Raw genomic sequence first — 17256 nt, forward strand, 5'->3', positions numbered from 1 at the left:
GGGAATGTTAAAAAAATCCCAGTCTGAACATTCACACATCACCAGCAACAACAGACAGGTGTGCTCTGGGAGCACCATTGAACTTTAACTGCATCACCACAGTGTTTTTGGAGAAAAGCAAAACCACATGAAGGTAATCCTCCCTAGGAAAGTGCTGCAGCAGGTTGATGCTGTCCTGACAGCTTGCTGGTCTGAGCTTTTAGGCAGATGGTTGACACAGACACAATGGAAACTTGCTGAATGCTCTATTAGCCCATATGCAAGAGTTGGTGTGAGAATTTGAGAAGGTAAATGCCTGCAGCAAGTTGGCTTTTTATAGCACATTAGGAGTCCACAAGAGCTGGTGCTCAGCCATTAAAAATATATATGTTGTTGACAGAATTAATATTTCAAGAGTCTTCCCATAAAAAGAGGGTCCATCATTTAACGACTGCTTGCTACAGCACAGCATCCACATAAGCATGAAAAACAGCCAAGTGTACAAGTTCATGAAAAGGAAGAGGTTTTGCATGAACAAATGAAATGGCTACAGATAGCACAGGCACTGTTAAAGAAGTCTGCCCCTTCAATAACTGTTAGAGTTTGATCATTTTTTTAATTGCTCACAAGAAATGCAAGGGTCTTAACGCTTAATGATGCTAATTTGTTGGGTCTGTGTTCTTGCTTACTCGTCTGCTGTTGAGAAGATTATGGAATTGTGCCCACCCCACGTAAATAAGAAAGGTTTCCAACAGTTCACCTTGCAGTCTTCACAGCAAAGTCCATGTGCACACACTGCTTCCGTTCTCAAAGTACAGGTAGTTGCATTACAACATGGGTTCGTACATTCCTAGATGGGGGATAAATTAAAAGCAGACAACTTTCAGTCACAATGAGCTGTAAATCAAGAGAGGCTGACTTTCTCAAAGAGGTGCTATAGCCCTGCCAAGAAAAGCTAGGCATGAATTAATGAATTAGGTATGAAATTCTACTACTTGATCCAAAGAGTCTTGTCTGTCCTTACATCCTACAACTGCTGTAATTGTAGTAAAACCAGAGAAGCCACTGAGGAAGGCTGGTTTATTGTAGCCAGGGGTCTAGTGCCAAATACCACGAACAACTCCAGTGTGCTGCTACTGATCCTGACACAACAGTATGGTGTTTTATTTCCACAAAGTTCAGTGGAATTAATCCATTGCCTTCTGTGGAATTCACCCCAGCTGAGGATCCCAGACCTGTGCCACAGGTACTGAGCATCACCACTGCAGCACTGTTTTGTGATAGTTTCTCACTAAATTTCTGTCTTGCATGGAGGCTGCTGTCTGCTGCAAAGAAAGATGATGACACCATTCCATGTAATCTTTTCTTGGGGTATTCCAGTAATAGAGCTTTGAGAAAAGCATGAGTTGCATTATTACTAACTGATACATCCCAATTTCACACTCATGGATTAGATGGCTGCACATGGGCTTTTACAAACTTTATTCTCAGTAGAGTGAGCTGTTAAGAAGTTTCAGGAAATAATGGAGTTGTTTTTTTTCCGAGATTATACTCACAAGCTGCAAGTTACATCAGCTGCAGTGGAATCTCAGCTCTCTAACAAAAATAGCAGCAGAAAAAATTGCTCTTCAGCTGTGTTAAGTCAGTTTGACTTAACAAGGGATCACTAACAACACAGGGAACACAGGAAAAATAAGTGGGTTAGAATGATGTTCACAGCCTCTTGCTACTTTATTGGCTTTTGTAAAGCTTTCCAACTGGAAGATAGGGCAGCCATTACACTTGCAGATGAGCAAAATGATTCTCCGAATTTCACTGTTTTCTGCCTGAATATACAAAGATAACTGTGCTGCTCTGAAGCAGCAGAACAACTTCCTGCACCTATTTTTGATCATGCTGGAAGGCAGCAGGCTACACAAATATTTCTGTGCAGCTGCTGTATTTAAGAAGTAACATTCCTCTCCACAGAAGAAGAGCTTATAAATTCATCTCAATAGCAATCTGAGAAAAGCAGAGTGAAGGAAAGCGATGTCAATCCAATTAACATACTTCTGAAACTGTCAGCTCCTATACCCCATCATCAGGCCATCCACAAAGCAGCCCAAGGAAAGCAATTGGCATTCCACAGGCAGCGTGGGACAAAGACACAGCTCCCTGAATGATGGTACTGCAGCCTTTCAAATTTCCAATTGCTCACTCACTTATTACTCATTGCAGGGAATGAGCTTGGTAAATAGTTTTTGTGCCTGGGCTATTAAATTGTCAGGAATGGTTTTAACATAAACAAACAGGCAAGCAAACAGAAAAGGCTCACAAGGTTTTTGGAGGCTGGAAGAGAGATGGGAGGCAGCCACCTGAAACTACCGCCCTGTCATAGTTTATTATTATTAGTCACTACTAGCTACAACAGCAATGATGGGAGGTGGGTTTCTTGGTGTAGATCTCCTGTGTTTATCAGAACATCTCAAACAGACTAATGCAATAATTATTCTAGCATAACCTACATGATGCCAGGTGCTTTAGACATGACACCTTGTTTCCCCCCCCCCACTTTCCTAAGAATACAAGATAGACCACACCTAACCCATCTAACCGTGCTACGCCCTGACAGCAGCCAGCAGGAAATGCTTACAGACAAGAATATGAACACAGACATGTGATACTTTCCTCATCTCCTGGGTTCCTTGGATCCATGTGCATTTTTAGCACCTGCAACATTTGGGGAAAGGAGCTCACAAGTAAGCTACACAGTCTGGGGAGCAGCTCCTTCTGCTTGTTTGAAACCTGACATTTGCTAACTTCATTTGCACAGTTCTTGCCGGGGGCAATTGCTCCCTATTCACTCTTTCCAATTCACTCATGATTTTATCAGCTTCTGTCACTTTTTCCTTCATTTTCTACTTTTCCAGGCAGAACGCCTCCAAAAGTTTAAACAACCTTGTTGGTTTTCTTTCAGCCTTTTCTCATTCTGCTTTATCCTTATTGAGACCAGGGAGAGGTAGGAAAAAACTGCACACGCTGTTTCAGACACATCATGCAGCAGATTTATAGTGGCTTTCTGGTGCTTTTTTTGTTGTTCTTTTTCGTTTGTTTGTTTTTTCCTATTTCCTTCCAAGTAATTTCTAACAGCCTATTTACCTTTTTGACTACTCTTGAGCACTGAGCTGACATTTTCATGACACTATTTATTGCAGTAAGAAGTCTTGTTCCTCTATGGTCAGAGTCAGCTCAGAGTCCATCATCCTATCTGTGATGCTTGGAACATGCATCACTCTGCACTGAATCCCATTTGTCACCTTAATGCCCAGTCAAGCCATCTCAGAAGGTTCTTCTGTAGTTCTTCACAGCCAGCTTTCATCTCTACCAGCCTATACCAGCCTAGCTAATACCATCAGCAAGTTCAAGACTATTCCTCTTCTCGGGCTGTTTATGAATAAGCTGAATTGTGTGGTGTTCCAGGACACATCTCACAGATACATCACTGCAGATCTTCCACTGCAATACTTGATTATTTACATCTGCCCTATATTTCATATCTTTTAACCCAGTTTTTGTCTGTGCAATATTCTTTCATCCTATAGCTGTGTAGTCTTCTAAAGAGGCTTTGGTGAAAGGCTTTGGTCTAAAGCTCCTTTGAAACAGGCTGATATAACTGGATCTTCCCTTTCCACCTACTTGCTAAATCCTGCAGAGCACAGTGATAAGTTTGTAAAGCAGGTCATCCTGGCACAAAAGCAGTCCCTGACATGCCATAGCTACTCAGGCAGTAGCTCTTTATTACATTTGCCAGTAATTTGTTTGGAACTGACTTCTCATTTACCAATTTGTAGTATTCTGATCTTCCTTGCAGCCTGTTATAAAATTGGCCACATTTGTCACCTTCCAGTTCTCATGGACCAAGGGTGCAAGGGTGTTGTTGTTTTTTTTTTTTTTTTGCCTTTTTCTGTCTTTGTATGTATAATCCACATTAACCCTCCTTCCTGTTTAGCTGATGTTGGACAGCACATTGGACCTTAATACAATCCAAAATTAGGCTAAACTGGTAATATCATCCTTGGTCGGGAATTATACTCTTGGCCTGGTGGTGAGCACAGCAGCATCCATTATACTCAAGAAGCTGACCAGCACCTGATGCATATGAGACCATGATGTGTGAAAGTGACCAAACAGTCCCTACTGCATCACTGTGTCCAGGGTTGTCTGAAGGGTGGGAGATGTACCATAGCCCTTATGAATCCATTGCTGTCCTACTGCTAAGGAATGTCACTGAGGACAGATCTCAACATGGAGCTGATGTTTTATTTGGGGGACAGAGCAGAGCTGTTTTTACTTGGCAAGTAATATACAGAATTCTTCAATGCCTTATCAAAATCCAGAGGGTAAAAGGTTCTTGAGTAAAGGAGAAATGTCCTTACCCACCATCTACATCTATATATTCAGACAGATACTTTATTCTGATCAATGATAAAACACAACTAGCACATGTTATTGTACAGCTTGTACACTATTTGTACCACTATTGACAAAACTCAGCTGGTCTAAATGACTGGAGAGTGAATTGCTAACTACTCTAATATATATATATATATTTGGTACCACTTGGATTATAGCAGTAAAATCCAAACTAATTTAATTGGACCCAAGGTGCATTTTACCAACATAATTAAAAAAAAAAAACATAGAAAGAAGAGGCAAATCAAGTCAGTGCTTGCTGATGTTAAGTGGCTTTGACTTGAAAAGGTATTGCTATCATTCAAAAGTGAAAATGAGAAAGATAACTGGGTTAGAAAGACATTTGCAAGCTGCTTGCACTCTATTGACTTTAAACTAGAAGATAAGCCTGCTTCCTCCAACCTTGTTACCCTGAAGAATGAGTGAACTGTCAGGAAATCCTTATGGCTTGTGTAAATCCAATACACTGTATAGACAGGATACAGCAATATCTCAGTGTTTTAACTGCCCCTATCTATTTTGTCTGCAGAGCTGTATTTATCACAGGAAACAAATCCCTCATCTGCTGATGTATTTAATTCAGATAATCTGGGAGAAGTTCAATACAGCCAATGAACATGGGAAGCCAAAGGGATAAGAATGTGTGCTCAGATATTATTTGACCCCCAGGTTTTGCCTATCTCCTCCTGATCTGAGCAGTCCTCTGACACACTCTCTAAACTAAATAGAATGATTGTTGAAGTAGTAGTAATCTTTCTGGGAGTCAGTAAAGGCTATTTTTGTTAGCAGGGTAATTGGCTAACAGCAAAGAAAAATCTCATAGCAAAAGAGGGAAAGGTGTCCTACGTAAAACCTGAAACTGGCTGCAACAAAATAAATACCTAAGCAATATCAATTCAGTAGCTTCTCATATATGGAAGAGAACTTTCAGTTAATGTGTGGTATCCTGGGAAATCTAAGTGATGTTAACAAATTAATTTTGGGTTTAGGTTATTAGCTCGTTTGTACAGGCATCTCTGTTGTTAGGAACATGATACTCACAGCTGGTCTGTTGGATGAACCGTGAGAGACTTTGTTCCTTAATGGCAAATTGAGCACACGTTTAACTAATGCTTTGCAACTTCAGCAACCCAAATGCAAGGCAAGCAGAAACCCACATTTCTGAGGACTCTGAGGCTTAAGCTGATAAGATAGGAGCAGAGAAGGGGAAGTTCTGCTTTACACCAAATAGCCTTAAACGTGCCAAACCAACTCTGGAACTTCTCTACTGTTAAAACCCTGCAGATAGGAGGTGAGTAGTAATTCACAGGTGGTGTCTTACATCAGGCTCACCACAGTCGCACTCCTCTCCATCTTCCACGTAGCCATTCCCACACTTCTGTCCACCAAAGGACTCCTTGACTTCAGGCAAATTAAACAGACACATTCCCACTCCTTTCTCCAGGCTGTTTTCTAGGTCCTTTCTGCTGCAGCTACTGAATACCATGGGAAATGGGTAGCTGGAAGAAAAATTCATGAGAAAAAAAAAATCATTATCAGATGAAAACATCTCTCTCCTGTCACACTGGTGACCTTTAAGCACACCTGTACACAAACGAGAAGACTGTGTTCATTTTTTTACCCTTTAACACTGGATTGAGATATAGCAATTCACTGTGAAATTGTGCCCCAAATGTTTATTACAATTTCTGACCATGAGCAAGGAAATTTCCATCATTTGCATTTAAAGTTGTAACTGCTGGTAAAGATTGGAAGCACTCGTACTTGGATTTCCTTCTCCCACTTCTGTGCAGGTAGTTACAGAGAAAATTTTGATCATGACACTAAGGAAATGCTAGGCTTGCAGGGAGGATTCTAACATTCAGTGGGATGCAAAACATCCTAAAAAGTCTTGGAAAATTTAGCCTCAAATGGCAAATTCATTCATCTTGGTCTGCAGAGTGGCAAACTTTTATGTTTTTAGGGAAAGAGGGAGAGAGAGGGAGAGAGATAAACAACGTGTTCCTTGGTGAGAACCTGCTTCTGCAGTTCACCAAAGCTGAGCTTGGGAACTTCAAGATTAAAGCAAATACAGTTCTTATTTGAAATCTGGATGACTCAAGACACTACTGAAAATACCCATGTTTTGAATTCATACTGATGAGAGCAGAACTTGACCCTGCTGTTCAGGCACCTAGGGTCTCTGTTTTATTTTGGAAAATGCATGGACAGTAAGTGAAATGATCCAGTGGAGTACAAATGTCACCAGATAATCTGTGTTTTTCTGATGGAGGACGTCATTCCATTCTCATTAATGAACATTTGCAGTTTGACTCAAAGAAATGAGACAAATGACACCTGGGTCTGGCCATCAGAGTTATATCCTACAGAAGTCTGCTGTGCCCTCTCTGCACTCAGATGTGCACACAATTACATTGAATCTGGATCACAACCAAGCAGAAAAACAGCTTTCAAGCTGCTTTATCTCCCCTAAGACCCAGGACCTTCTTTACTGCTGCTCCACAGTCAAGCAGTAATTTAACATTACAGCAGCACAGGGAGGCAACCTGATAATGACTGGACTTTATTCACTAAATGCTTTGTATCAATCATGTATTATTAGGGACAGGGCATAATCCTTGCCAACAAGCAAGATAATAGATGGAAGTTCTGCACTGCTGAGCTTCAGACTTCGATGAATCAACTGTTATTTCTAATATCCTGAAATGAAAAGCTTGCTTTGTGGATGGTGATACATATTGCTATAAAAAAGGGATAATTTCTATTAAAAAAAAAAGAAAAAGAAATGTTTGACAATTGCAGATGTGATATAGCTTCCTATGCTTAGGATTGGTTAATTAGGATCTTGTAGAAAGGTTAGGGGTACTCTACAGAATAGAATTAATTTTGTGCCCTCTTAAAATTACCCTTTTGCAGATTATTCTGCAGTAATACAGACAGCTTGTTGGTAAATGACATAAACATGACTCTTAAGAAGAAAATAATTTTCACGTACCACTACAAGGCTTGTCTAGTTAAACTAAACAGTTCTGTGGTTCACTGACATATGACTTCAGAAAGTTAATAGGCCTCTTCACTTAAGCAGCTGATTTCTGGAAAATGTTAATGTTTAGGCAAAATGACAGAGTCTAAGATAAACAAATTTCAGAATAGCATGAGGTAGGAGTCAGGCTGCTAGCTGCAGCTCCAGGCTCAAGGGGAAATGGAAGGTACTGAGAGTAATGAAATAGAAAATAAAGGCACTTGAGAAACCTTCTACTGACTTTTTTATATTGAGCAAATGGAGGTGATCTTAACTGAACACCACAAGCTCCTGTCCCACTCTTATTTTGATTGGAAAAAAGGCACAAAGTTTTGTGTGCGTGACTATGATCAAGTAAGTGGATGTACGCTTCTATCAAACACCAGCAAAACCTCAAGAACCACAGATACATCTGAGTGATAAATCCTCCACAAAATATACGAGAGCTTGATCAGAATTGATCCTCAGATCTAAGTGTGAATAAATGGATATTGCATCATCCAGGAAAGATCCTTCACTTCATTGACACAGATTTACTTTGATATCCACTGAGATGAACGCAGGGAGTCATACAGACCTTACATAGTCTGAAATCAATTCAGGAACACAAATAATGCATTTTTCCCTGTGCCAGATGTCTGAGCCACATGCAGTCCATAAGAACAGCTTGCCAGTCAAAACCGTCAGTATTTTAGGGCTGTTCCTTTGTATCCATGAATGCTCAGGGTCATTTGCATGAATGTGAAATGTGTCTGTCCATCACTGGGAGAACAGAATCCTTACTCTTTACCAGAGGTGAAATAATGTCATTGTTAATGAATGAGGTTTCTGTTTCCCCCCCCAAAAGGAACTTCAAGCTGTTTCCTATTTTGAACTAAGAGATCCATTCATCTTCTGGCTTTTCCTGCTCTTGACGCTGATTTCCTCAGTTGACATCAGTGCAGCACATGTTATTTAATGAAATTTTCTGAAAATATTTTTTCTTTACCAAGTAAGCCCAAAATAAAGCAAAGTGAAAATGAAGAAAAACACAACAAATGGAAACAGAGAGCAACTGAAGGGTAACCACACATGAAAGAGAAGATACCACATCAATTGATGCCAGTTGGTATTTCATTGGAAACATAATTGATCATTAATATCATGATATTATGACACACAACCGTTCTTCTTCTTCATCATCTTCTTCATCTTCTTCATCTTCTCCTTCTTCTTATTCTTCTTCATCTTCTGTGACAAAAGAATCCAATGTAATAGCCACAGCTTTTGACCACTGATTTTAGTCTACATTTTGGCTGTCATTTCAATTTTTAAGCTGTTTCATTTGAGGCCTGATAACCTTGGCAGATGGGAAAGGCTATCAGATGTCAGTAGCATTATGCATGTTGTTAAAATGAATCTAAAGCCTGTGAAAAATCATGACTAGTCATGTGAAGGATACTCATCCTCTAAAAAGTGCAGCAAGTTTCACCACACTACCCTGTGAATAAGCTTCAGTCTTCACCTGGAAGGATTTCCTTTGTGTGGGAAAACATGATGGAGTCTCTCCAGTAAAGTCAATCCTTGACCTGCCTCTAAGATTTCAGTAACACAACCAAACAGAGATATTTGTATTTTCTGTGGTACCCCAGGCATTTATCCTTTTGGAATAACCCTCAGATACCACTTTAGTCCAACCTAATTCCTATTCTAGCATGCTGAATAGCCCACACATTTGCTACACTCTTTGAATCTGTAAATTTAATACACAATAGATCATTTAGTTGAACCATTCTGGCTGTGGGTACAACTCTGCAGAACTCAAATCATGCCCGGCACTACATCAGTCTCTTCAGTGGGTTTACAGCAAGGAAAGTAATTCCACAGTCTTTCTACCCCTCTTGAATCCACAGCATTCCTCAATGTCTCCTTAGTGCTTAAAAGATGCATGTAATCTCAAGCAATGACTATCCTAGTTCCCAGCAAAAATAGCTTTGACTGCTCCTGCAAACGAGAGATTCACAGTAGTAAGATGATGACTGGTAATTGATTCCTTTATAAACAGAGTCTGGTCTTGTCCCATTCATTTATATTTCAAGCACTCAAGCCATTCAAATGCCAGTTTCCTCTATCTACTTTTGCATTTAGCCTGTATTAGATGGCTCCTTTCATTAACTAAGTGAAGTGGCATCATCATGGGAAGTGTCAAGTCCCTTTTAAGAAAAGAGAATTCTTTGTCTGTACTAGCACTACATTGCCCAGCATAGTTTCTTTTTTGCATGAACTATAAAAGTTCATCTCCATCATCTCCATTTCAGAGGCATTTCCCCTCCTAATGGACTGAAGAATAAGAGAATACATGCACAGAAAAAGTCAGAGTCACTGCCTCAGAAAATTACAGTTTTCAGAGATAAGACAGCCAAGGTATTCAGGAAAAAGAGAGTGGCTGCTGATTGATGCATGGTAACACAGCAGATCAGCTATAGCCCTAGCATAGATCCTGCTGCTGAGCTGCATTTGCCATTTCTGTCTCTCATCCAATGCTCCAGCTGGGAAATACCTGGAGGGGCATTGAGATGGGCTACAGGAGATCCTTGGTCTATTCTAAGCCCCACCACTGGACTGCAGTGATACCTTAGGAAAGCCATCGGAAGTGAAACTCCCTTGGTTCTAAACTTGTAGATGTCTAGCTGCATCTTTAGGTGCCTGAACATTGAGTACCTTGGGTCTGCCTCCTCCGTGTTCCTCTGCCATAAAACACAAGGCTCCCTTTGAAACACATTTCAGTTTCTCAAGAAGAACCACTGAAGCAGTATCCCCATCAATACTTCTGGCAGTTCTTTGCATATTGCATAGGATGATAAACTGCTGATTCACAGTATCTTGGAAATGAACATTATGATTATTTTGAATTTTGCTATCTAATCTCAGATTTTTCCTTATTCAAGAAATGGAGGACATTCATAAAGTAACTGACATTATCTCCAAAAGGTTGGTATATATACACACATACATTATATAAATATATACCTTATATATCTATGTATAGGGTTCATTTATTCCAGTTCATATCACAACCCGATTATTCAGCATTAGATCAATGTTTATACAGAGCCTTTTACCCAAGGCCCTGAAGTGTTTTACAATTATTCACTCAATTAAAATGCACAACAGCCCCAAAGAGCTCTATTAAGTACCACCAGGCCTTCCTCCCTGAGGTAATATGATAATTGGAGATTATATTAATTTTAAAAGGGCATTTTGATTTTCCAGCACTTATTGAAACAACTGTTGACTAGCTAATTTCCAAAGGTGCAGAAAACTGGGATCTGGATTTGTCCAGAATGCTAAAAAAATCAAGCTTGAGAGGCCATATTTGGAAACAGCTCAGGCACCAGCAAAGTGGTTTTTTTGTTGTTGTTGTTTTGTTTTTTTTAAGAGCACGAAGATGTTCTTAACAAGCCCTGAGCCCTGAGCAGTTAGAAATTTCACTAGTAAAGCAACTGAATTTCTAGCACTTTCCATGAAAACCCTTGTCTGAACTGAACATATGTGTCTCATAGTGTCTGTCTTGACCCTAGGACCCTTTGAGATCCACACTTACACTGATATGCTTTTTTATTTTATCTTTTTGTAGTTTGTTTTTGTTTGTTTGTTGCTTTTTTTTCTTTCCCGAGTGAGGGCCTAAGCCAAGAGCACGATTCAGCAGCACTCTCTTTGATTCAAGAGATGCCAGAGACAAGCAACTGCCTCCACTGCCACCCTTTCCTATAGAACCTCACCACTGAAGTACAGCCTCTGACACTCAACTGGGAATCCTGGAGCTCCTGCCCCACTGAATGGGGGACTGAAAACAACATCAAGGTTTCTGTGTCAAAAAAAAATATATATATTTTTTTAAATATATACATTTATTTGTCAGAGTAGCCCACATGTAAAGACACCTTATTGGAAGGAAAGCTCAGGGTTTTAGTCCTATGCTCTAAATTGCCTATTAATTTTATCCAAATAATATTCAAGGTAAAAATTTGTCAGTAGTATCTGGAGAAAAGAAACCAAGAGTCTACTTGCCCTTTGGGATGCCTTCTAAAGCAGACTATAACCATATTTGGTTTTACTTAGTTTCTTAGACTTAATTAGTCTCCAAAATTATTGACTTATGGCTGCACAGTGGCTCAGTTTCAACTGGAGAGGAAGAGAGCAACTCAGATCCTTGTTTTGGAGGTAGAAGAAAGAAGTGTGAGCTCCCTCTTCATAGAATCCTAGAATTATTAATGTTCGAAAAGACCTCCAAGAACATCTCGTCCAGCCATACCCCTACCACCAATGTCACCCACTAAACCATGTCCCTAAGCACCATGTCCAACCTTTCCTTGAACGCCCCCAGGGAGGGTGACTCCACCACCTCCTTGGGCAACTGGTGCCAGTGCCTGACTGCTCTTTCTGAGAAGAAATTGCCCTTAATTTCCAACTTTTCACACCCCACAGAATTACTTAAACATCAATGTGCAGGTTTTCAGTTGCGAATCCCAGTCTTACATAGGAACCTAAGCCCAACTTTTAAAACTTGAAAAATCGAGATAGTTTTGCTTTTGTTCGTTCAAGTATATATATTTTTTATAGACAAATTGTCAGCAGCAGAGAGAATAACACAAAGCTAACACCCTAGAATGTAGAAACTCAAGTGAAATGAGTGTTTTTAAACCCACTGAGGTGTTGATTTCAAAGAACCATGACAATTTGCCCACCTCCTCTAACTGCTGATCTAATTGACATAATTCTTTCTCACAAAAAGACATTCCCCTTGGTTTTAACCTCCTAGACATTATTACTGCTTTCCATCTCTTGAAAATAACTTTTTTTTTGGTCTCCTAAGAGATATGAGCCTAGCAGAACAAAACTGAATTTGCTATTAGATGGCATTTTTAGAAACTTCAGCTGTTCTATATAGTGTCTTATGTTAATGAATTAGTAATCATAGAGAACCTCACAGAATAGGGTATTGAGCAGGAGATAAATCCAGTTCTCTTTGATATTGAAATAGGTTTTCAAATACTATAGATCACTCAGTCTATAAAGTTCTGTCATTATACATTACTTCATACACCTCAGGTTTTAATAGCAACTGTTTAAAATTAAGCAACCTCCGTAGCATGGAGGGTTTGTTAATCTATAATTTAAACACTGGCTTCATTTGTAAATACTTTTGGGGGAGACAGACAGTTTTAAAGTAGATCTCGCAAGCACAATAAAGTAAAAGGAGATCCTAAAAGTAGCTGGAGATTTCTTCCCACCCAAAGATTTTGCATACAGCAGATTTTTTTTTTTCTTTTTCTTTTTTTTTACATATATATTAAGTATTGAAGTGGGAAGTTGCTTCAAAAGCAACTAGGTGTCTGGCAACTCATACTCACTTTTCTAGCCTATTTTTCACTCTCTTGCTCCTCTGTTATAGTTTTAATCCCTAAAGCATCAATAAAGTAGAGCACAGAATTGGGCCATGTAGTTATACACGACATCAAAGCTCTTACTGTCTGAGTTCATGGTCAGTGATTTAAAAACAAGCCTAGATTTCTCCTACAGCTTTTGTCATGTTCACTACATGGTAGCATTTACACTTCCAATAAATAACTGTGAATGCCACACTAGTGATTAAATTAATTGATATGTAGTGACAGTGGCTTGCTGAAGTACAATGAAATTTCCAGGGTTATTGAAATAAAGTCTTTCCAAGTAAATGTTTAAACTTCACACATAAATGCTTTAGGATCTTTGTAATTTAGCCCTGGGGATAATGCAGATTCCCAGGCTTCATTCAAGTAATATTACTTCAGGTGCCTAGGCTGGATTCTCACAGCTCCAGCTGAGATTTGACCTCTCCCATTAAACTGAAAGTGAAAATTTTACTACCTGAAATATTCAGAAAAGCAGATTTATAGTACTGAATGTGGGACTTCAGGTCAGAAAGCAGTGGTGAAGCAAATGACTGGATGGTCCAGAAAAACACTTTTTGCAAAGGAACAACACTTAATGGCTTTATACAGTATACGCTGTCGTGACTTGATATTTCTGCAGTCACAAAACTGCCAAATAAAACATTATTAGCAGTTACTTTTACTTTGACAAATGTACAGTCAGAGAAGTTTTTTCTTGTTGAGAGGCCTGTTGTGACTTTTATTTCTGTGTTCAGTGGGTGAAGCAATACCAAACCAATTTATCAATCTTGACAGTATTCTGACGATACGCCGGAGTTATCTGCATTGCAAAAGCTCCATGGGAATTGAACTCAGACAACTGTTCTTCCTGTTGGAAACTGGACAGCCAAGGAAAGTAGCTATAATCAGTTTGAATTTGCCTCTGGCTCATCTTTTGCTCTGTTTCCTTTTAGACCACTACCTCATTAATAAAAGTTTGCTGGATTGCTGAGAGTTCAGGTTTTGCAATCTACTGCTTAAAACTTGATGTTAATCCAGTGCTGACTATGGTAAAATTAAAAAAAAAAAAAAAAAAAAAAAAGCATCATATACAAGAGGGAGGAATAAAAAGGCCAGGTCAGGTCTAGTCCCAGGCTAAAGGAAAACAGGGCAGCAGGCATCCCTTGCCTCCATCAGTTACCAATGCTGAAGGAAACTGCAGATAAGAAGCATGACCAGCATTCTCTGTCACAGAAAACTTGTCACAGAAAACACAGCACCCTCAGCACAAGATGAGCAAATAAAGATAAATGCTCCATCTCATTGTTCCAAATACCTTGCTGAAGGTCAGCTTCCAATTGATTTCTGGTTAGATAAAAGGCACTCGCTGATCTGGCTTGAAATGCTAGGACAGCATCATGGCCTGATAACACTTCATTTATTCCCAATGTGATTTTACAATCAATTTTTGTTTTAGACAGTTACATTCTGATTTTATCCTTTGAAAAACATTGGAATTGTTTTTTAAATAGGTCAGAAATAGACTGACAAAAAATATAAATCTGACTTTGGGAACTGGGTTTTAAGAGTATCACTTTTATAGAGAGCATGGTGAAGGAGCAGAATAAAATCATTTTTCAAAAACCAAGCCAAACCAAACATAAGGGAGTATCAAACCCAAATGGTAACAGAGAAAAATCAACCCACAATACTTATTTATGCACACTTAGGTTTTTCACCAGTACAGTCTCCTGTCCTGCCTTGTGTGTATCCTTAACACAATTCAGGGTATGCCACACCCAGAAGAAGCACAGTTATCCTCCCATGTGATGCTGTGACCAATCTGACCAGCCTGATTTAAAGACCTGCCACACTTTCGGAACTTATGTGGACTCAGCAGATGGATTTGGGCTAGAATAAGCCTGCGCATCAAGTGAACAGATCAAATGACAGCAAGGTAAGGGAAGAAGGCTCAGAGTATGCCAGAACCCTCACGAGGAGGAAGCTGGGCCAAGGTGAAGAGATTTGGGAAGCATCTCTGAACAAAGCTCATGAGGAAGCATTAGGAGGATGAAGCTTATGGAAATGCCAGCTGGAAAGACAAGGGTGTTAGAGAAAAAATGGCATCATTTCCACCTTCTGGGTGTGTACCCTATAAGATGTGCACTGAGAGAAGAGCAGCTTTTTCCCACATCACCTAAATTAAATGCTAAATAGAAATTAACAGTCTGAGCTTCCCTTTTCTCCTTCACACAGCTTGGACCAAAAAATAAATAAATAAAATAAAATAAAATAAAATAAAATAAAATAAAATAAAATAAAATAGTACCACCATAGCATGTAATTATCTCAAGCCAAAACAAAATAATGGATCCAGCCATGATCTATTACTGTGGGATCCTTAAACAGGAAAAAAATCTGAAGGAATCCATTAAGATCCTGAAAAAATCCTGACCATATAGGAGCTTTCCTATCAACTTCAATGGAGCCTGGATTTCACACCTAATGCCAGCTGACTGCCAGGAGAACGTCAACGATGAATATGAATGCAATTTTCATGCTACTTTAGAAGAAGCCAGAAAGGCTCCTTAGGAGACTAAAGTTATTTCACCTCTTTATTTTCTGTGATTTCATGTTAAAATATGTGGCTTCTTAACTTCATCTCACCACTGTAGCTGTGGTATTCAGTTTTGAAAAGCTGAAATGGAGCCTACCTGCCTTTCTGCCATGAGAATCCCACAGTAAGTGCATCTGGGGCTTTGTCATACACTTTGAAATAAGAAAAAAAAAAAAACAGAGAGTGAGAGAGACTGGCTTTGCAGGAAGCAATTGTGGGGTAAAACGGACTTTTTCCCCTCTCTCAATTTTAAACATTTTGCACATCTATCCCAGACACAAAAGACTCTGTGATTCCCATGACAACTGTGGCAAATGCAGCTGTAGGCATCATTTAATTACAATGACTCAGACTTCCAAGTCAACACCAATTCCTTAAAGTGCTTCAGGGCATAAAACATATGTACAAAAAAAGAGCATTCATGTGACCTTAAGAATATGCCTTTTAAAGTATGTTTCCATTTATACTCTGGGAACTTGGAATTCATTAACACCAATTAAAACTGGACATTGTACACTTAATTCTCCATGCCCTGCACTACAGATTTATCCCTGCAGGTTGAAATGCCGTTGTTTTGTTTTGTTTTGTTTTTGATGAAAGAGAGAGCTAAGATAAAGCGAAATGTCCTTACATGTTTTGTTCTCATGGGTCATGGCAATAGCAGTACTACAGGAGAAAAATGCCCCTTACAGAGCTGTATTTTGTATGGATATTACACTGACAAGACAAAATGCAGCTGAACTCTCACATACCAGCATCCAAGCTGGTAAAACTGTACCCATTCTGGATACATCACATAGTAGAAAACATGACTTGTCCCTAAGTATCTGCTATAAATAATCAGACCAGAAGTAAAATGTGTTTTCATTTGAGAAGTAACCTCTCTCCTTGTCAGCTTCACTTACAGAAAAATGCATGCTGTAAATCCATATGAGTCCTCCTCTAGAATACACAAAAAAGTAAAATATTTTCATTTCTAACTGCAAATCTACTAAGATGTGAACAACATAAAAAAATAAAAAATAAAAAAAAATTAAGGACCTGCCCTGTAGCTTTCTGCATTAATTGTTAATAGTGATATACTCTTGTAAAGGACTGATAAACATGTCTTATTTTAACCAATGTTACTAATTCTTGAATGCAGATCTTATTTACTAAAACAACTAAATATTTCTGTAATGTGTGGAAATTACTAACAAAAAAGGAATGCCAAATGCACTGCAGACATGAAGCTACTTGGAGTTAAGTGAAAGACTGACATAAATCCATTTTGTAATCTCATGACTGTTTTCTACTAAAGGAAGGACCAGAATGCAATGTGCTAAATTACTATGGCATAGGGATATGTTGCTTAAGTTTTGTAAAAAAAAGCAGTTGCACTGCTGGCACAACAGACCTAGCTCTGTCACGAACGATTTATTACATCAGTATCTCAATTTTATTAAAAAAAAGGAAGAAGACAATGAAGAAGAAGTCTGTCTTTGTGCAGAGCTCAGCTCTAGACCAGTTTGGAAACATAAACAGCTTCAGAGTTTAATTAGAAACTGTTTACATCTTAAAGATAATTTCATTTTCTTCAAATTGTAACAGAGGTAATTGCAGATAGTTCTGCTGACTCTTCAATTTAAAGTCTCTAATCTGCCAGACTGAAAAATGCAAAGTAAGGTCTGCACAACTGAAAACAAACTGAGAGGGGTCAGGAAATACTGTGTAACTAATAATGGTTTGATTATTTAATGTTTAACAGCCCTGCAACTACAAGGTACTGTGGGATGTCCAGAAAGGGCAAAAGA

General features: G+C 39.0%; 1 protein-coding gene across 1 annotated transcript in view; it reads right to left on the minus strand.

Annotated features, from left to right (window-relative positions):
• Positions 1–17256, minus strand: part of ADAM12 (ADAM metallopeptidase domain 12) — a 183919-nt gene that overhangs the window by 28471 nt on the left and 138192 nt on the right. Inside the window, exons 12-13 of the mRNA XM_040562848.1 lie at positions 5753–5930; positions 740–829 (exon numbers count right to left, since the gene is read on the minus strand). Coding sequence (XP_040418782.1) covers positions 740–829; positions 5753–5930 — 268 coding nt within the window. The remainder of the gene's footprint in view (positions 1–739; positions 830–5752; positions 5931–17256) is intronic.

The sequence above is a fragment of the Cygnus olor genome, chromosome 7 (genome assembly GCF_009769625.2).
Source record: "Cygnus olor isolate bCygOlo1 chromosome 7, bCygOlo1.pri.v2, whole genome shotgun sequence".
Lineage (NCBI taxonomy): Eukaryota > Metazoa > Chordata > Aves > Anseriformes > Anatidae > Cygnus > Cygnus olor.